This window comes from Castor canadensis, chromosome 1, assembly GCF_047511655.1.
Source record: "Castor canadensis chromosome 1, mCasCan1.hap1v2, whole genome shotgun sequence".
NCBI classification, from domain to species: domain Eukaryota; kingdom Metazoa; phylum Chordata; class Mammalia; order Rodentia; family Castoridae; genus Castor; species Castor canadensis.
Genome location: NC_133386.1, coordinates 37703936 through 37726003, shown reverse-complemented (window position 1 = coordinate 37726003; position 22068 = coordinate 37703936). Strand labels below are relative to the sequence as shown.

The following is a 22068-nucleotide window of genomic DNA, read 5'->3' as shown; positions in this document are numbered from 1 at the left end:
AGGCTTTGGATTCCCAGCTCTTCTTTCCTAGCCCCTATATTCTTGAGATGGATTATTGTGCTGTAGGAAGGAATCATGCTCTCTTTAGTTCTTCCTGTTGGATTTAGGGTGTATAGACAAAAGAAGGCTGAGAAAGAGATTTTTAGGAGATGTTTGCCCCCAGGAGAGTAGTTCCCCCATTTTTGGGTCTCTTAGTTGTTAGCATTCAAAAATTGTAGATTGAAAGGAATTCTAGGGCCTTAGGAATTAGGGCAGTAAATTACCTTCTGGATTTCCAAAAGTGCTTCCTTATTTATAAAATGAGAACAAAACAACCTATGGCTTACATCTGTAATCCTAGCTACTCAAGAGGCAGAGATTAGGAGAATCATGGTTCAAAGCCAACCCTGGGAAAATAGTTTGCAAGACCCCATCTCGAAAAAACCCTTTGCATAAAAGGGCTGGTGGAGTGGCTCAAAGTGTAGGCCCTGAGTTCAAACCCCAGTACTGAAAAAAAAAGTGCTAAAAAGAAAAAAAAAAAGTATCTGATGTGTCAAAGAGAGACACAGGCAAAGGGCATTGGAGCCCATGTATTAGAACGGTGAGTCTTGGGCCAGAAAGTTGTCAAGATGGTAGCAGGAGTTTGGTAGCATTTGTGAATCAGGAGCCAAAACTCTGGGAAGTGATCTATAACCCCATAGATGTTATGATTGTACTTCATTCTATAACATGAGACTCAAGTGCAAGCAGAGTATTGGGAGTATACAGTAGGAATAGAATCACCTGGAACTGGCAGATAGAAGCTAGAAGAATGCCAATCCTGCTTCCAAATCTCTCTCAAAATTTTGGAGAATATGCATTCTTTTTGCTTGTCAAGCTTCAAGAAACATGATGTCCTGAGTGGGACAGGCACATTTCAGGTAAGGCAAGATAATGAAGGTATGGTTCTGTGAGGAAGTTAAGGATGTTGATAAAAGCACTTAAAATAACACTGTGGTTTTTACAGTGGCAAGACTTTCAAAGGAGGTCAGTGGTAGAAAAGTCTGGGGGGAAAGTTCGGATCTGAATGAAGACACATGCTTCTTAGCCACTAAGCAAGTCAAGGACCTTTGAGGACAAACTCCTACATAATACACCTTCAAAGTGCCCTTTCCCTTTTTTCAGTTTATAATGTAAATTAAGCATGCCTAAATGTGGCCTGTCTGCCATTTTAACCTTTCATGTAGGTGCTCAATGACCTTGAGCTAAGCAGGCCAAGCATATTTTCTTCTTGAATTATGACCTTAGCTGAGCATGCTCAGGAATGTCTCCATCTCCATTTTTTAACTTTTTTTTTTTTTGGTGGCATTGGGTTTGAACTATTAGGAAGGCACTCTATCACTTGAGCCACTCCACCAGCCCCTGCCCACCTCTAAAGTGCTTTCCTTTATATGAATATGTATAGACTCCACAAATAAAGTCCTCAGATTTCCTTTGTTCAGGGAGGACATTATTTTGGAAATAATTCCTATGCTCTTCTTACCTGCTCCAGGCAATAAATCTTTTCCCACTTTTTTATTTCTTGGTCATGCTTATTTTCAGTTTGCACTCATCAGTATGTGAACCCATTGCATTCACTTACATGTTTATTGTGAGGGTAACAAAAAAAGAAACAGGAGAAGTGGTGTAGAGGAGAAGTACTTGCTTAGAGATTATGAGGAAATATATACCAGTGTAATTTTTGACAAGAAGACTGAGGTTAACTTCAAGATGTTGGAGGTGTGGAGAACATCATTCTGAGTGACGTTAGCCTGGCCCAAAAGACCAAAAATCGTATGTTCTCCCTTATATGCAGACATTAGATTAAGGGTAAACACAACAAGGGGATTGGACTTTGAGCACATGATAAAAAGAGAGCACACAAGGGAGGTATGAGGATAGGTAAGACACCTAAAAAATTAGCTAGCATTTGTTGCCCTCAACGCAGAGAAACTAAAGCAGATACTTTAAAGCAACTGAGGCCAATAGGAGAAGGGTACCAGGAACTAGAGAAAAGATTAGTTCGAGAAGAATTAATTTAGAAGGTAACACACATGTACAGGAAAGCAATGCAAGTCAACTCCCTGTATAGCTATCCTTATCTCAACTAGCAAAAACCCTTGTTCCTTCCTATTATTGCTTATACTCTCTCTACAACAAAATCAGAGATAAGGGCAAAATAGTTTCTGCCTGGTTGCGGGGGGGGGGGGGGGGCGCGGAGGATGGGAGGGAGAAATGATCCACACATTGTATGCACATATGAATAAAAGAAAAAAAATATGTTGGAGGTGTGCTGTCTTACACAGTAATTGTTTCCTGTTACTTTGGGGGATATGGCACATGCCTCTGGTCTCTGTTTCAAGACAGACCCCTCTATCACCCATCAAGTAAATTATCCTGATGAGGCTGACTCATTTTCCTGTGTTTCTAAAATAGGGGTAACAATATCCTCTTCTCCAAATTGTTAAAACAATCAAAATAATTTGTGTGTATGAAAATGTCTTCGAAACTATAAAATGACAGGAAAAGGTGAGTTAGACTTACTATAGTGTTAGTCACATCAAACTTTGATTACGCTGAATTCTTAATCAGACTACAAAGTTCAAGTATACTCTTGGTCCTGATTTTCTTTTTTTAAGGAATTGCTTTCAATGCTTTGTTTGAGAACATGGCTTTTAAAAAAAGTATTATAAAAAAAAGCACATTATAGCCAAGTGCCCATGGCTCACACCTATAATCCTAGCTACTCAGGAAGCAGAAATCAGAAGGGTCACGGTTCAAAGCCAGCTCAAAGACCCTATCTCGAAAAAAACCCGTCACAGAAAAGGGCTAGTGGAGTAGCTCAAGGTGTAGGCCCTGAGTTCAACCCCAGTACTGGAAAAAAGAAAATAAAACCCATTATATTGTAGAGACAAGTAAATGAAACAGTTTATCAGGGAACTAGCAGGAATGGGACTTTGTTTTAAGAAGAAATGTTTTATTTTGTCTCTCTCTTCATTACCAATGACTTCCCAGTATCTACATAAGGAAAACAGATCAGGACTTCCCTTAACATCCTTTAACAAAATTCAAACAGCTACAAATTGGAACTTTAGGCCACCTGCCAATATTTATTCAAAGAGAGCTCTAAGTAAGCTGGTTTAATCATCGGAAAGGGGAAATTTCTGTCTTTCCCGCACAGGAGCATTCCTCACTGTCCTTCCTCTACCCAGACATCTCACACTCATTCCACAGCCAAAACCCAATATACATGCAATAGTTAGTATCAGGCAAAAGCACTGGCTTCTGTATTTCCTTTTTTATTGTATTTCTTATGCAAAGAGAAACCTGTTTATGCTTGTTTTACTTTTACCTTTGGAATTTTTTTTGTGTGTGTGTGAGGCTAGGGTTTGATCTTAGTGCTTGTGCTTGCACAGCATGTGCTCTACTGCTTGAGCCATACTTCCAAGACATTTTGCTCTGGCTACTTTTTTGGAGATGGGGGGTCTCTTGAACTATTTGCCTGGGCTGGCCTCGAATTGCAATCCTCCTGATCTCAGCCTCCCAAGTAGCTAAGAGTACAGGCATGAGCCACCAGTGCCCAGCTAAAATCTAATATTTTTGAACACCAGTGAAAAAGCAAAAAGTTGTTCCTTTTTACTAGATATAAGCTAGGGAAGGTTTTTGTATATATGCATAGGCAATGTCTATTTAGATGGTGGAAAAGGTGATGCCTACTGTCAAAATGATATTTTATCAGATTAAGACAAACCCACCAACACACTTTCCACATCCATGTTGTAAAATGGAAACACAAAACTGCATCAGACATGATTGCAGCAATTCAGTAGTCCACCTCTGCCAGAAATACCAAGAGATTTGCTTGAAAATGCCCTGTGTCTGACATTAGGGTTGAGAAACTCAAATATTATGGAATGAGATTATTTAGGAAGAAGAGAATTATTAAAGGAAATGAAGTTCATATGGAATTCTGAGGTGTTTTTTTTTTTAAATCTGTTAGGAAGTTTTCTTTATGACAGAAGTAATGCATTTTCATTTGTGAAGATATATAAATTATACTGATAAACAAGAAAAGGAAAAATATCAAGCCATAATTTATCCTTTTAGAGAGCACCATGCTAACATATCTTGTCAGGCATTTTCTTAAAAATCCTTATACACATTTAACAAGCATGAAATCACACTAAGCATACTATTTTGTAACCTACTTAAGATACACATATGCCAAAGTTCAGTGGTTAAGAACATGGGCTTCTGTAGACTGCTTGGGTTGGGTTCCAGCTCTGTCACTGACTAATGGGAATGACATTAGGCATGTTATGTAATTGCTCCGCTATTGGGAATGGAGGCTTTGAGCAGAGAAGTGGAAAGAGCTAGAGCTACAAAGATTAGGTTGCCGGCAGTCAAGATAAGAAGTTCGTGAATAGGTGAGATTTGTAGTGGGGGATCGCCAGCTTGATCTATTGGATATATGAGTAGAAATATCAAGTATACAGTTGGATTTCAATTTGGAGAAAGGAATGAGTTTGAAATGTAAAAGTCATGGGCATATAGCTATGTACAGCTTCAAGACTAGATAAAATCAAGGAAGTAAATGTGGACAGAAAAGAAGACCAAGCACTAAGTCTGGCACTGTAACACTTAAGAATTTAGAAGAGAAACAAAGAAAATGGAGAAAGAGCTAAGGAGGAAGAAAATTGAAAAGAAAACAAATGAAGATGGTGCATTAAGGAGAGAGGGAATAATGAAATGTGCTAAACGCTGATAGGTAGGTTAAAAAAAAAAGGACTTACAATTGACCATTGGATTTGCCAATGTGATCATTTGCCATCTCCAAGAGCAGTTTGGATGGAGTCAAAGTCTAAAAGAAGAGTGGGTTGAGGGGAGAACTGGAAGAAAGAAATTGGAGATAGGTAACAGGAACACTACTTCTTTCAAGGAGATTTCCTGCAAGGAAAAACGCATACTTGAGATAGGGGCTCGTAGGGAAAGTAGGCTCAGAAAAAAACACTATCTTTTTTTTTTAGGTGGTAGAAATTATAGCATGTCTGCATGTGTATAGTAATGATCCAGGGGAAAAAACTGATGATGTTAGACATACCAAGGGAATTTCTGAGGTGGTGTTCTTGAGTGGGCAGGAGCGGACAGGCTCTAGCGTGTGAGTGGAAGAATTGGCTTTGATGTGAACACAGACTGTTTATGTTTGGAAACGGTCAGGGAGGCCAAGTATATGAGTCATCATTTTGGAGGGAGTTTGCTGCTTCCTAATTGATTCAGTTTTTTCATTATGTTCTTTATCCTTGTTCATTCCATTCCATGGGAAGTGTCAGAGTCCCAGGCTGCCCTTCATTTCCAGTTCTCTAACCCTCTTAAAGCTGTGTACTTCCCATAACCTGTTTTCTCCCATCCTCACTCTGAAATTCTTCCATGATGTCATCAGGAATGTTTTTGTTTGATACTGGTGGTACTGAGGTTTGAACTCTCATCAGGAACGTATTGTGCATCATTTCAATTATGCATATGATTTATGTGCACCTGACAATACAGCATGCTAATTTTGTAAAGGATTCTGCCAGTTTGATGGTGAAAATGTCAGTTCACTGCTATTTAACTTTGATTCCTAATAAGGTCCAATATGTTTCCCATTTGTTTGTTGACTTTCTTTCCTTCCTTCCTTCCTTTGGCCCTGGGGTTTGAACTCAGGGCTTCACCCATCCTAGGCAGATGCTCTACCACTTGAGCCACACTCCAGTCCTCCTTTATCTTTCAGTAAGTTGCTTTCACATCAGTTGGTTAGTTTTTTGGTTTGTTTTATTTTTATGGGATTTTCTTTGTTTGTTTTTGTTCTGATTTTTGTTTTCAAGATGTGATCACACTATGTAGCCCAGGCTGGCTTCTAATATGCGATCCTCCTGCCTCAGCCTTTCCAGGGCTGGGATAACAGTTATGTCACAAAATATACAGGTCAGTTGCTCAGTTTTTTATTGAGGCTTTCAACTTGTTCTAATTTTTCTGTAAAAATTCTTCCTGCATTGGGACTACTAATCCTATTTTTCATGCATGCTGCAAATATTTTTACCCAAGTTGTCATTTGTCTGTCAAGGCAGTTTTTGGCATTTATAGATAGGTTTAAAAAATGTCATTTTACATCAATAGGTAATTTGTTTTATAGAACCCATTTTGATCACTTAGGAAGCACACAGTTTCTTTCAGAGATAAAATGCTCTGGGAGCCTCAAGGGAGAAAGATGTAGTTGTAGCTGGGCTGGGCCTCTGATCCAAGGCAGCTTCTTAGGTTTTTGGCAGCTTACAAGGAATGACTACACCCAAAAGACTAGTATTAGCTGATACCTAAAGTAGCAATAAAAAAGAGAACAATTCATTTGGTGCCAAGAAGAGATATGAGAACCTACAGAAAGCTTTTTTTTTAAATGTCAATACCAGCAGTGATGCCATTGAGAAAATTTCCATTACTTAAATGTGTAAAAATCCACCCATCCATTCATTTATGCAATTAGTACATTTTCTCATTGCCTTCTGTGTGCCAGATGCTAAGCTGGATGTTATAGTAAAGAAGGCCATGTCCCACCCACAGGGAATTTGCATCTTAATGGGAACAAATACAGAGAGCATCTAGGAAGCATCTGTCACAGATATAGGATGTAAATAGCATTTAATAATGAGATAATTTAATGGTGCATGAATACATGAACAAAGGCATTAGATACAAAGAACAGAAACTGAAGCAAGTATATGAGAATTTAAAACGTGATAAAAACGGAGATAGAAAAATGGTGGGGAAAGGATGGTGAGTTAGCCTAGCTTTGGCAGTTGAAAGGAACGGAGACATCTGAATAGGTGACTATGAATAATACTCATTTACTTTGAGTTGGCAACACTCTTCTTAGCACTTCTAACCTCCCTGCCTCTTCTTGTCTTTATCATGTTTCTGACATCCTGTGTATACCTCCTCTTTTTTTCCTGTGGATAATTTGCTTGGTTTGTTCATACTTGCTGTCTTAAATAACTTTATTACTATTTTTTTTCTTTCTTTTTTTTTGGTGGTACTAGAGTTTGAACTCAGGTCTTTGCACTTGCTATGCAAGCACTCTCCCATTTGAGCTCTGGTTATTTGGGAGGTAGAGTCTTGCTTTTTGCCCAGGCCAGCCTGGGCCACTATCCTCCCACCATAGGTGGGATGACAGGTACATACCACCACGCCCAGATTTTTTCCATTGAGATGGGATCTTGCCAACTTGTTTTTTTGCCTAGACTGGACTGGAACTATGATCCTCCAATCTCAACCCACATAGCTAGAATGGCAGGCATACACAACTGCACTCAGCTATTGGTTGAGATAGGATCTTGTGAACTTTTTGCCCAGCTTGGCTTGGAACCCCAGTCCTCCATATCTCAGTCTTCCATAAAGTTAGAATTACAGGCACGAGCCACTGGCATCAAACTATTCTTCTCTCTCTCTGTTGGTGGGGGGTATGTAGGGGATGGTACTCGGGTTTGAATTCAGGGCATCACACTTGCTAGGCAGGTGCTCTAGCAAGTGTGCTCAAGTGCACACTTCAGTAACTCCATCAGTCCTTTTTTGTGTTGGATATTTTTGAGATAGGGTCTTGTGAACTATTTGCCTGGGGCTGGCTTTGAACTGTGACCCACCTGATCTCTGCCTCCTGAGTAACTAGGATTAGAGGAGTAAGCCACCAGTGCCCAGGGTACCTTTCTCTTTTAAAATGACTGGAATCAACTAGGCACCAATGGCTCCTGCCTGCAATCCCAGCTACTTGAGAGGTTGAGATTAGAAGGTTTGTGGTTTAAGGCTAGCATAGGCAGATAGTTCATGAAACCCCATCTCCAAAATAACCACAGTAGAATGGATTGGAGGTGTGGTTCAAGTGGTAGCGTGCCTGCTTTGCAAGGGTGAAACCCTGAGTTCAAACCATAGTTCTACCAAAAAACAGCAAAAAACCACAACTCTGATCAGACTTTCTCCCCAATTCCAACACTAAAACTACTTTATATCATCTTTTCCAGTGACTGCCACTCCATTCCTAGTCCTCATTGCTTTCATTTTTTTATCAGCCTTTGCATAGCTGATCACTCCCTCCTACCTGAAACTCTCTGCTATGTCTCTAGGACACTATTCTCTCCTGGTTCTCTTCCTGTATCAGAGAACATTTTCAGTCACATTTGACCATTTCTCATTTTTCTGATTTCAAAATGCCTGAGTGATCCCAGCTCATTCCTTAGAACTTTTCTCTTTTCTACTTATACTTATTCCCTTGGTGATCTCTTCTAATTTCATGAATATAAGTACTATATGCTGAAGATTCTAACATTCAAATCTGGACTTCTGAAACTTCAGGCTCAGACATCCTGTTACTAATGACATTGCTACTTAGATGTCAAATAGGCATCTGTACCAGACCCTATTACTGTTAAAAACATTCGTTGCCTTTTCCAGTTCTGAAATTGTATTTATCCTATTCCATTGATATCAGGGTTGGCTATGTACCTTGCCTTGGCCAATAATATGTTAGTGGAAGTGATATGAGCTATTTCTGAAGAGTGTCTTTGTTTTCTGTATTTTGTAATAACAAAATACCTGAGGTTGAGGTCACAATTCTGGAGAGATGGCACCAACATCTACTCAGTATGGGAGGGCCTCATAGCGAAAGCATAAAAATGGTGGGAATATGTGTGAGAGAGATTATGTGGGGAGGCAGAAAGTGAGAGACTCAGGGGCTAGGCTGGCTCTTTTTATAGCAAATCACTGTCTTGGAACTAATTGGGATCCCTTGAGAACTACATTAATTTCTTCTGAGGTGATGTGCCCCAGTGACCTCATTACCAATCACTAGGCTGCTCCATTTCTTAAAAGTTCCACCACTTCTCAACACTGTCACACTGAAAGCCTACTTTCCAGCACATGAACCTGTTGGGGGGGGACACGCTCAAACCACAGAAAAGTCATAGCTATTATGTGGTTCCACTTTGTTCTTTCTTCCAAAATCTTTTTTTGGAAAAGGCTGCTCATTCAACCTGGGTCATGAAATGAAGTCTACAAAGCCACAGCTGATCTGCAGTGGATACAATGTGGTCAATAAATAAACTTTTTTTTTTTTTTGCTTTAAAACATTAAGAGTTAGTTTTAGAGATGTTTATTGCAATAAACATAGCCTAAACAGCAGCTCAACTAATACAGTTAGCATGTCCTGAACTGAATGGCTGAACTTCCAGGCTCCCAGCACAAAGCTGCTAGTTCCTCAGAGATCCCCACTTCATGAATGGCAGCTTTAGCCTTCCAGTTTTCAGACCAAGCTCTTTAGTTGTCTTTGATCATTCTCTGAATCTCACATGCCACATATAGACAGGGGGGATACACTGATGTACAAAGGAGACACAAAAGATAATAATTGCTCTAGAGATTAGTCAATGAGGATGAAGTAGATGATAATGAGTAAGCATCCTAAATTAAATATGTAGTATTTGAATATATACCATACATATTACTATTACTTAGTATTACTACTATGTAATACTAAGTATTTAAATTTAAATATGTAGAAGGTAATGCATGTGTGTCAGTAAGCTTTTCATCACTGTAACAAAATACCTGAGAAAAGAATTTAACAGGAGATGGTTATTTTGGTTCATGGTTTCAAGGTCAGTTGCATTTTGGTCCAAGGTCAGCTGGCTCCATTGCTTTTAGGCCTGTGGAAAAGCAGAAACATAATGGCAGAGAGTCATGACAGAGGAAAACTTTACCTTATGGCAGCTGGGAAGCAGAGAGTAAGAACAGAAGGGGACAAGATGTGCCCTTCACAGGTATACCCACAATGACCTGCTTTGTCCAACCTGCCCTCACCTCCTGATAGCCCATTCAGCTATGAGCTCATCAATGGATTAATCCATTGAATAAAAAAAGGCAGAAACCAAACATTAATAGACACAAAGGTGTCTACTGATGAGGTGAGGGCCCTCATGATCCAGTCACCTCTCAATAGCACACAAATTGGGGATCAATCCTTTAAGAAATAAGGCTTCATATGCAAACCATAACAGCATGATATGGAAAAAAATAAAGCAGGTGAAGGGGAAGAGAGTACTAGGGGTGAGAGTGAGGTGATATGTTTGCAAGATTAACCAGAGTTGACTTCATTGAGAAAGAAACATTTCAGCAAAGAGATGAGAACTGTAGAACTCTTGGCATATGTCTCTGTCCAAACCTCTATACTCAGAGACAATCAAACTCTTATACAGCAGAACACAGGCAGTTCTGTGAGATGACCCCGGCACTAGCACCACCATTTCCAAATGATGAATTTAGAATGTCAGAACTTACTGTTTGCTCCAGCCATCTCCTGACAATAGGCTCTTGACTTTCTTTTCTCAGAACATGTACAAAAAAGGGCTTCCAATTGTGAATCAGTCTCTTCTGTAACTCTGAAGTATTTTCTTAAGGATGTGAAAGTCATTCCTTTGAAATGTAATTACCAGGAATATAGGGCCCCATTTCCCAGTCTCAGTGAGAAGATAGAGCCCAACTTTGATAATTGCCAGCAAGTAGACACAGCTGGAATAATCACATCTACACTGATATGAGTTACTTCTCGGACTACTTGAACGCTTCCATTCTCAATATAAAACACCCAGTCACTTTTATGCGTAACAGAATGGAGCTCAGCTCTACCCCAACTATCAGTAATTACTGAATAATCTGTTTTCATCACTTTGATGGACTTGGAAAGGATGAGAAGAATAAACCATATGACTAGTTTCCACAGCAGAGGGATTGCCAAGGCAGAGGCTCAAATGCAGCAGCATGCCTCACCTGCACAAGTAATAAGGAGTCTAGTGTAACCAGAGTAGAGAAAGTGATGGTAATATTAGTGACAACTGCTGTCAGAAAGGAAAAGGTGGGAAGATGGCACAGAATGTAGAGACCCACAGGCCTCAGAGGTAAGAACTCTCAACAGGATAAGGATGCTGAGCAGAGGAATGACATGATCTGGGTTGAGACTAGATATTAATTAATGGGATTGGAGGACAAGGCTGGAAGTAGGAAGTCCAGTAAGGAGTAATGCTGGCTGGGTCATGGGTGGCAAGTAGTGATAACATCAGATTCTGGATGCATTTTATTTCCTCATAGATAGGATATGAGGATAAAAAGGAAGCATCAGGTATGATCTCATCGTTTTTGTTCTGAGTAGATGGCAGAACAGAGTGTCCCTCAACTGAGATGTAGCAGATTTTGGTGAGGGTAGGGGAAAGGAGCCCCTGTAGGAACTCAGTTTCAGACGTATTTGTAGTGTCTGTTATATGGGTGCATGCAGTGGTTGGGCAGGCGGTTGGATATTCTAGAGTTCAGGGAAGAAGTCTATGCTAGAGATTCAAATTTGAGAATTTCTGATAAATATATGTTATTGAAAGCCACAAACTCCATGAAATGACCAAGTGAGTAAGTGTAACTGAAAAGAAGAGACAAGAACCTAGGACCAAAGCCCGCCAATATTGACAGAGCTTTGGAACAGCAGCAGCAAAGGAGATTGAGAAGGATGGTAGGTAGCAAGACAAGAAAGAGGTGTCCTGGAGACCAAAAGAAGAAAGGTTTACGAGGGAGAGCAAATGACCAGTTGTTGCTGGGAGGAGGAAAACTAAGATGTTCCTGTTAGATTTAGTGACATGGAGGTCATTGTTGACCTTGACAGCAGTAGTTTAGATGGAGGTGTGGCAGCAAAAGCCTGAAAGGAGGCAGTGTAAAAATAAGAGACAGGGATTAGTAAGAGTATAGACCACGTTTTTGAGGAGTTTCCTTACAAAGAGGAGCAAAGAAATAGGTTAGTCAGTGATGGAGAAAGTGATGCTTAAAGTTGGTTCTTAATAAGTGTTTGTTACGAATAACAATAATGACAGATCCATATTGCATTTTTCAAGCAAGGCAATATTATGGTGCATAATTGTACATGCAACATAGTTGTGCATAGGGCATCATTACCATCCTCATCTTAAAGATGAAGAAACAGTATCAGCACAGAAAGATAAGTAACTTAGACAAAGTTTTCACAGATGGAATTAAAAATTATGAAGCAGCACTCTATTTCTTAAGTAGATTTAAAGTTAGCATATTTTCGAACAACTTGAATGGCTGTTCCCAGGGAGAGTTATCCAGAACATGCACTGGCAGTGGCTCTGCCTGTGTACACACATGGCATCTGAACTTTTTATTATGCCCACACTAGGACACATCCTATACATAATTTTAAAATATGTTACGTTGTTCCCCCCACTTCTGTGTCAAGTTCAAATTTAGGGAGTTAGAAGAAAGTCTTGCAACAGCCAGGTGAGAGAAACAATCTCGGGTGTCACTAGGTGTGCAGTCAGAACAGAAGCAATGCTGTGCAGGTGTCTGTGCCAGTGTAGGGGAAGGGTCTTTTGAGTGTATGTATGTGGCTTTAGGTATCCCTGTGGATGTATTTATGAGTCAACTTTCACTGCTCCAGAACTTGAGCAGGAGGCTTAAATCTCCAGGTCTTTCTGTGCTATTATATGGGCACAATGTGAATTAACATACTCTTATTTGTGGTGTTCTTATATACTGTGAAATCTGAACACTCTTAGGCAGTGACCTTGCTCCTAATCATTGTTTTGTTCATCAGGCAATTGTTAAATGACTACCTACATGCAAAGTACTGTACTTGGCATATGGGAGTTTCAAAGGAACACACTCTTATTGTCAAAGAATCTAATTTCTAGTTAGAAAATATGTACATAGTTATAAGATATAAAGTTCTACAAGAGAAGCAGTAAAATATTACTATGCCTGTTCACAAGAGAAAGTGCTTATTTCAGTTTGGTTAGTCAAAAAACATTTTATGAAGGAGGTAGCATTTGAGAAATGGTTTGGAAGGTGGATTTGGATGTATAGAGGTGGGAAACAAGGATACTTCACAGGAAGCAGAAGCAGAGCAATGTGATGGTATTGTACAGATATGGAAAACAGTGAATATTTACATTTGGCAGTCTTGTGTACTGATTCTTAATCCTGCCTTGAACTGCAGAGGAGCGGTAAAAGCTATTGTAGTGGTTTTATACACAACAGAGCCAACTACAAAAGGAATTAAAAATATCTTGAATGCATATGTTCAACTACCTCCCAAATAGGTAATTGTTTCTGATTACTACAGCATCAATTCACTCAAAAACATTACTGATTCACAGTGGGACTTTGTTATTATGAGTTTCCCAAATCAAAAAATACTAGTGGCAAAACTACTTATAATGAGGTAGTCCAATGAATTTTTCAGTGTTTTAAGAGTTGTGGCCAGCCATGTGGCACATGCCTGTAGTCACAGGACATAGGAGGATTGAGAGTTCAGGCCAGCCTCGGCTACATAGGACAGTGTCTTGAGAACAAAAAAAAAGTGTTCAAAAAGGCTGATGGGTTCTGGAGTAGGAAACATCTTTGTCTTCTGGACTTTGTTACTATAAATCAGCTACGTGGTACTGGGTTTGCTTATCATCTCAGAAGCAGGGATTATAAAATCAATCTTGTTTGTTTTGACGATTAGAGAAACTCAGAGCACATTTTAGACACTCAGCAGGTGCTAAGTATTATAAAAAGAAAATCTGAGTTAAAATCATAGCCCACCTTCAGTATCAAAGTAAGGAATTGGTACATTTCTTTGCAGGGTGTGCCGGTGGTGGTGTAAATGAAGCATGGTGAGGCACTGGCAGTGAACTTCTGAAATTTTTTTTAGACCATCAACTAAGCCCTTTCTGGTATATAATGAATGTGAGATAAGACCACTATTTTGACCTAGCTGGTGCTGTTAACAAAAAGTAAACAGAGGGCATTAAGTTCAATTTGAATATCCTGAGCTTAAATTCTAAAACTATTGTTGCTTCGTGCGGCACACACAAAGCACCAAGCACATCTCTGCTAAAACAGTGCCGTATAAATTTTGCTTATTCTCTTAAAAGTACGAATTTTAAAAAATTAAACTTCTAAGGATTTTTTTTTTTTAAACGGCAGCGTAATACACTAGGAATACACAGTACTACTTCGTCCATACGGAATACCCAACAGGTTCCATGTGGCCTGACGTTACCGCGCCACGCCAGGTGACGTCAGCACGACGTGCGGCAGCCTCCTACGTCTCAGCGGACGTCGTGCGTCATTACCGAAGCGAGGAGGCGGGGCGACTCCGGGTAGGCCCTTGCTCGCCTCCTAGTGGCAGCTGGTTTCGCGGTCCCATGCCGGCTGCGTCGCCCTCCCTCTTCAGTTAATCCGGGTTGCCAGGAAGTCCAACTTCCGGCCCGGCCCAGCGTCAGGCGAGGAGCGACGCCTCGAGGTGAAACGGAGTAGGTGCGGGGGACGGGCCTTGCGCCGGCCCAGAAGTGCTGGCTCTCGGCTGCCGGGGCGAGTGTAATGGCGGAGGAGCAGGTGAGCTACGGCGTGGAGTCAGCTCCCGACGGTAAGGTAGCCTCGGCCGCAGGACCTGCGGTGTCCTCGACGGAGACCTCCGAGGTCGCCGCAAAGTCACCGGAGCCCAGGGACTACGACAGCAGCTGCGTGTTCTGTCGGATCGCGCTGCAGCAGGAACCCGGCGCTGAGCTCCTGCCCTGCGAGGTGGGCGGCGACGTGGCTGGGGTGGGTGGGGACCCGGTGGGTGGGAACCCGGCCGCCCTTGAGCCCGCTCGGGTCTCCCTGCTCGGGGTGGATCGAGCGGGGGACGCTGGGTGTCACAGGGGCCTCCCTCAGGGGACCGCAGTGTCCCCAGCGGTGATTTTGCTGTTTGGATCCAGATATTTCTGCCTCCCTCTGCAGGTGCCGAGATATATGGCATAAACTAGCATTTTTGGGCTCTGTGCTTTTATTACAGATTCTTTCTTCCTTCTTTCTAGATACTGATTTTTAAACTCTGCTCTTTGATACAGAGAAGAAAAAAGTAGAAAATAACAGACGGTCGTTGTGAAAAGCTTTTTGTTAGGTTGATTGAAGAAAGTCTGGGATGGGGGTAGAGAAATGGGTCTGAAGTTCAACCATTATTTAACAGCCTCTGATTTCACTGTTACCAGCTGAGATGTGTGGAAATTTTCAGAGACTTAAGACTTCGCCCAGATATTTTAAGACAGATACGTGGTACACACTTTGTTGTACGTGTTCTACTTGTCTTTGAAAAACAATAATCATTTGAGACAATCAGCTGCAAAGATTGTGTAGTAGTCATTCGTTCTTTCATTAAAAACAAGTTAAGGAGTTTTGTCTTTATCTGAGGAGTAAAAAGAGAAGTTCTAAAATATTTAATGCTGGGCTGGGAGAAAGGGGTTGAAGAATTACATGAAGAGTTCTGCTCTTTGAAAGGTCTTTCTGGCACCATTGTAGAGAATGACTTGAATAGAACCAGACTGGAAGTATGGCAATCTATTAGGAGACTATTGGAGTGATCTAGTTTGTTGGTGGCCTGAAATAAGAATATGGTAGTGAGGATGAAGGAAAGTGGATAAATTTAAGAAATATTTAGGAGGTAACAGGCAGGACTCATTGGAGAATTAGATGAGAGATTCTTAACTATGAACTTTTGGCAATGTCTTGAAGTAGTTTTGGTTGTAACAACTGTGTAGCTGGGGGGGGGGTAGGTACTGGCATTTAGTGGATAGAGGTCAGGGATGTTCTCAACATCATACAATGCACAGGACAGTTCCCCACCTTAAAAAAAAAAAACTAAAGAATTATCTGGCCCCCAAATGCCAACAGTGTGAAGAGTGAGAGACACTGATTTATATATAGGCAGATGAGGAAGGTAAAGAAGGGGAAGTCCAAGATGATTTCCAGGGTTCTGGCCACCATAAGCTACATAGAGAGCAGTTGAAGTACTTTGTGGGGAGAGGGCAGAGGTAGCTTACAATTGATTGAGAAGAACCTGGGAGGTGGAAGAGTGAAAACAGCAAATATGGATGACTCTTAACAGGTATTTAGCAAACAGGAGAAGTTAGGGATTAAGGGAAAGCTTTTTAAAAATAGTAAAGTGTTTGATGTGTTCAATCCTGATGGAAAGAACTTGGAAAGAGGTTTAAAATACCCCAGAAATATGGGACTTTGTCCTTGGGAAAGAGAAAAGAGTCTTTCATTTTTTCACTCAATATTTTTTTTTGAAGTAAAAGTACTAGTAAAATTTAATAGGAAAGGAATTTAGCTTAACAGTTTAAAAGTGGGGAGAAATAGGGAAAAAAGGGAGAAACCTTTCCTGTTTCCCATACAAGAAATGGGAGTAAAGACTCAACATGGTGGGTCTTATCTCTGGTTTTATACTTTCCCAGTTAGGAGCATATGGGGGAATACACATGGCCATTAAGATAATGGATCTGTCTATGCCTCAAAGACCCAAAAAACTCACCAAAAACTTCTAGACACCATAAACAGCTTCAGTAGTGCAGCAGGATACAAAATCAACTTAAAAAATCAGTATCCTTTCTATACGCCAACAATGAACAAATCGAGAAAGAATATATGAAAACAATTCCATTTATAATAGCCTCAAAAAAATACCTAGAAATAAACTTAACAAAGGATGTGAGTGACATCTATGAGGAGAAGTACAAACCAATGAAGAAAGAGATCAAAGACTGCAGAAGGTGAAAGACCTTTCATGCTCATGGATTGGCATAACCAACATAGTAAAAATGGCTATAACACCAAAAGAAATCTACATGTTCAGTGCAGTTCCCATCAAAATTCCAATGACATTCATCACAGAGTTTGAAAATTCTACCCTAAAATTAATTTGGAAACACAAAAGAATGCAAATAGCCAAGGCAATACTGAGCAAAAAAGAGCAGTGCTGAAGGTATCACAATACCTGACTTCAAGCTATAGTACAGAGCCATAGCAATAAAAACATAAGGTACTGGCACAAAAATTGATGAAGACCAGTGGAACAGAACAGAGGACCCAGATATGAATCCACACAGCTATCCCAACCTTATTTTTGACAAAAGTACCAAAAGCATACAATGGAAAAAAGACAGCCTCTTCAACAAATGTTGCTGGGAAAAGTGCTTATCTGCCTGCAGAAAACTGAAACTAGATCCATGTCTATCACCCTGTGCTAGTATCAACTCACCATGTATTAAGGACCTTAGTATCAGACCCGAAACTCTGAAGTTAGAACAGGAAAGAGCAGGGAATACTCTGGAAGCAATAGGTATAGGCAAGGACTTCCTCAATAGAACTCCAGCAGCCCAGCAACTAAGAGAAAGTATGGACAAATGGGACTACATGAAATTAAAAAGCTTCTGTACAACAAAAGAAATGGTCTCTAAATTGAAGAGACCACCCACAGAGTGGGAGAAATATTTGCTAGCTATACATCAAAGGACCGATAACCAGAATATACAGGGAGCTCAAAAAACTAAACTCCCCCCAAATCAATAAACCAATACAGAAGTAGGCAACTGAACTAAACAGTACTTTTTCAGAGGAAGAAACCCAGATGACCAAAAAAACACATGAAAAAATGCTCACCATCCTGGCTGTAAAGGAAATGCAGATCAAAACCATACTAAGATTCCACCTCACCCCTGTTAGAAATGGCTAGCATCAAGAATACCAACAACAAATACTGGCAGTGATGTGGGGAGAAAGGAACCCTTATACACTGCTGGTGGGAATGTAAGCTAGTACAACCATTTTGGAAAATAATATGGAGGCTCCTTAAAAATCTAAACATAGATCTGCCATATGATCCAGCAATAGCACTCCTAGGAATATACCCAAAGGAATATGACTCAAGTTATTACAAAAGCACCTGTACACCATGTTTGTTGCAGCACTATTTACAATAGCCAAGCTATGGAAACAGCTAAGATGCCCCACTACTGACGATTGGATCAAGAAAATGTTGTATTTATACACAATGGAATTTTACTCAGCCTCAAAGAATGAAATTTTGTCATTTGCAATGGATGGAATTGGAGAACATCATCTTAAGCGAAGTTAGCCAGGCTCAGAAGGCCAAAAATCGCATGTTCTCCCTCATATGTGGATTATAGACCTAAACAAATGCAGTAATATTATTGGACATGGGTCACACACTGAGGGAAGAACATTCATGGGAGAAATAGGGAAAGGAAAGGAAACCTAAAACTTGAATGTGGTTGATGTGCTCCCTGTATGGGAAAGTGATCAGGAAGTAACAAGAGGTCTGGTAGAGATGAACCTAGTGCATGGAAGTAGTGCTAGGAATCCTCTGTATAGTTGTCTTTATCTCAAACTAGCAAAAATGATATGTCTTTCTTATTATCTCCTATGTTTTCTGTTTAACAAAATTGGAGAACAAGAGGGTGGAACAGGTTCTGCCCAGAAGCAGGGGGAGAGATGGCACAAACAATGTATATACATGTAAGTAAATGTAAAAACGATAAAAGGAGAAAAAAAAAAGATAATGGATCTGGGTGGCTAAGATGGGTGCTAAAACCAGAAGGTGTCATTTAGGCCTACTCAAATCACAGGGAAAATAGGTGTGCTTTAGGACTTCCCTGCCATCCCAACTATACAGGAGACCTGCAGTAGGATTGCAGTCTGAGGCTGGCCCTGGCAAAAATGTGAGACTCTATCTAAAAAATAACTAAAAGAGTGACAGAGGGCTGGAGACATGGCTCGAGTGGTAGAGCTCTTGCCTAGGAAGCTTCAGGCTGAGTTTAAACCCCAGTAGAAATAAACAAGCAAAACAGCAACAACAAAACCCAGAATGGGATGGTCCAGACTTCTATCACATCTGGCTGAACCAAAGATCAGACCTGCTTTTTTTTTTTTTTTTTTTTTTTCAATACTAGGGGTTGAATTTGGGGCTTAGTGCTTGCTAGGTATGGACATGTATATAAAGGAAATTAAGTTACAGTCAATGGTTAGGAATATAGCTCTGGGATAAAGAGCTGGCCTAGCAGGCACAAGGCTCTGGGATCTATACAGAGTCATCCCCCCGCAAAAAATAATAAATAATACTTTTAACTAATTTGCACTGTAATAAAAAATTAGTAAATAAATAAATACATACATAATTGAACTAAGCAAAGGCTAGACAATGCATTTTTAGCAGGGGATGTATCATCCCAAGGCCATCAAAGTTTGCTTTGGGATGGAGGAGGCAATATCTTACTTGTTTCATGTTTGGGGCGCAGGTGTACAGAGATAGAGAGTAGATAGAATAAATACAGAGTATATGTGTGGTATTACAATCTCAGGATCTTTTTTTTTTTTTTACTGTACTGGGGGCGTTGAACTAAAGGCCTTGTGTTTGCTAGACTGGGGCTTTGCCTCTTGAACCATTTTGCCAGCGCTTGTGAAATGTCTTAAAAGTCTCCTAGAGTGGAAAAATAGTTGAGAGACACTGGATTATATTTCACTATGCTTGATTCATATTCAGGAAATATCTTGTGCTAATTTAACTCCTTTAATTAATATTGTCCTAGTACCTGGTACTGAAATGTTCTTTCAAATGTTATTTATTTTTATTTGCTTTAGCTATCAGTCAGGATACTGTTGATGGAAAGAACTGTTCCTATCATTTTAAGCAGAAATTGATTTAATATTGGAAATTACTACATTGGAAGGACTGGAGGATCAGGTTCTAGAATAGTCTCTAAGACTGACACCATGAATAGTACTGTAGAACTGTACACAGATTGCCTGAACTACACTCCTTCTTCTTGGTTTTTTTCAAAAATTAGCAATTTATCATGGAAATAATGTCAGAAGTACATAGAGATGTTTCTCTTTCCTTTTTATAGCTATTCAGTACTTCATTATATGGATTTATCTTAATCAACCAATATTCTTGTTGAATTATGGAAATTTGTGTTGTTTTCGTTTTTTTCTGTCATGCTGTAGAGAGTGACTCTGGGCTAGGGATATAGTTCAGGTAGAGAGAGCACTTGCCTAATATGCATGAGGCCTCAAGTTCCATTCCTAGCACTGCCAAAAAAACAAGGGGAAAGAAAACAGAATAACTTCGTATATATATATATGTATCTATATAGATAGATATATCTATTTGTATATCTATATAGATAGATATATCTATTTATCTATATTTCTTATTTTTGGCTGCCTATCTTTGAAATAGGAGGATAGGTTTTCTTGAAATTGAAGTTCGAATAATGGCTGGGTTGATAGTAGACATGGGAAAGAGAATGACAGAGACAATTTCAACTTTTTTAAGGAAATGTTTTTATTAGTATATAATAGTTCCATATCTGTGTACAATGTACCCCAGTTTAGTTCATCCCCTCCATTAATCTTTCTCTTCTTCCTTTCTTAAAATGACTGACAGATTTTGGTGTTCCATATTCATACATGTATAAACAATGTATCAACCATGTTTACCTCCTTTACCCTCTTCATTTACCCTCCCCCTTCCACTAGTAACCTCCCCTTTACATGACCTGCTTTATACTCCTATCTTTTATTGTCTAAGTGTCTATTTATTGTTCATTGGGATTTTGCCTTGGTATTTTACCTGTAAATATATTGTAATCAGTGGAATTTTGATGGGGATTATATTGAATATACACTTGCTAGGTATTTAACTTTTTTAGAGGTGATTATAAATGAGATTGTTTTCCTCAATTCTGTATCAGTCTGTTCATTGTTGATATATAGAAAGGTTAATTATTTTTTTTAACCAGGTATAGTATTAAACTACTGATTTTTATATATTGATTTTGTATCCTACTTTGCTGAAGGTGTCTATGATGTCTAGGGATTTTTTTAAGTAGAGTTTTTAGGGTCTTTTAATTATAAGATCATGTCATCTGCAAAGAGGGATAATTAGACTTCTTCCTTTCTTATTTGAATTCCTTTTATTTATTTTTCCTGTCTTGTTGCTTTGGTTAGGAATTCTAAAACTATATTGAATAAGAGTTGGGAGAGTGGGCACCCTGGACTCATTTGTGATGTTAGAGGAAATGGTTTCTGTGGAGAGCAGATTATGAGAAGCCTAGGAGAACTGGACATAAGCAAGGCAAGATGCAGCTTAGCTTCTTTTCCTGAGATGTTTATCTGTAGGCCAAGATTGGCACAACCCTGGCCACAGAAGATGAAAATGCAGAACAGCTGCTTCTCCTACGTTGTTTATGTTAAGAGAAGCAGGAATGCAGGTTTCTCCTGTTACAATGTCACGCCTCTCCCCAGAACTGCTGCTCCACCCTGTTTACCACTGGGTATAAAAGACTCCCTGAAGGAGGCTTTTGGCTTTTGGCTTTTTGGCTTTTGGCTTTTGGCTTTTTGCTGTGAGAGGCTTTGGAAAGGAAAAGAATTGTTGAATGGAAAAGGACTGCTGAAGGAAAATGAATTGCTGAAAGGAAAGTGCTGGAGGAAGATTGTTGAAGGGAAAAGAATTGCTAAAGGGAAATTGTTAAAGGGGAATTGCTAAAGAGGGGTTGATAGAAAGTCTGCACCAAGAACTTTACACATGGGGTTTAGAAAAGCTAAGTTAGAGAAAAGCCACAGAGAACGTGGGAGAGTGCAAGTCTGAGCACCAAGGCTTTGAGAAAACTAAAGAGAGAACATGGGACAGTGCAAGTCTGGGGGAAAAGACTTTAAGAGATATTATGTTAAAGAACAGAGAAAACATAGGACAGAGGGAGTCTAAGGAAAGCGGTTTTAAAGAATAGTGAAGCAAGGTTTTAAGGAAAGACTTTGGAAGCTAGGTTTTAAGAATTATAAAGGAGTAAGGCCTTAAAGAATAAAGATAGAGAAAAGAAGCAGAGTAAATAAAGAGAATAATAGAGAAAAGAAGCAATGAGGGTTGTGTATTTTCATCCAAGCACCCAACACACCTGGCCCAACTTTCTGTCTGTCTTGTCTATACTGTGTGCTTTCTGCATCTCTTGTCACCACCCAGTTAAGCCCCGTTAGGTTCAGTAATCACCAGGAGTAAGAAAAAGCTCACTCCAACAAGGGAGACAGAAAAAGCTCACTCCAGGGATTTCAGTTTCACCCAATTTAGTATGATACTGGCTATAGGTTTGCTGTATATAGCCTTTTTATGTTAAGGTA

General features: G+C 39.8%; 1 protein-coding gene across 1 annotated transcript in view; it reads left to right on the top strand.

The window, feature by feature from the left end:
• The first annotated feature begins 14239 nt into the window (after positions 1-14239).
• Positions 14240-22068, top strand: part of Hint3 (histidine triad nucleotide binding protein 3) — a 30273-nt gene continuing 22444 nt past the window's right edge. The window contains exon 1 of the mRNA XM_020186232.2: positions 14240-14640. Within this exon, the coding sequence (XP_020041821.1) occupies positions 14440-14640 (201 nt within the window). The 5' untranslated portion in view covers positions 14240-14439. The remainder of the gene's footprint in view (positions 14641-22068) is intronic.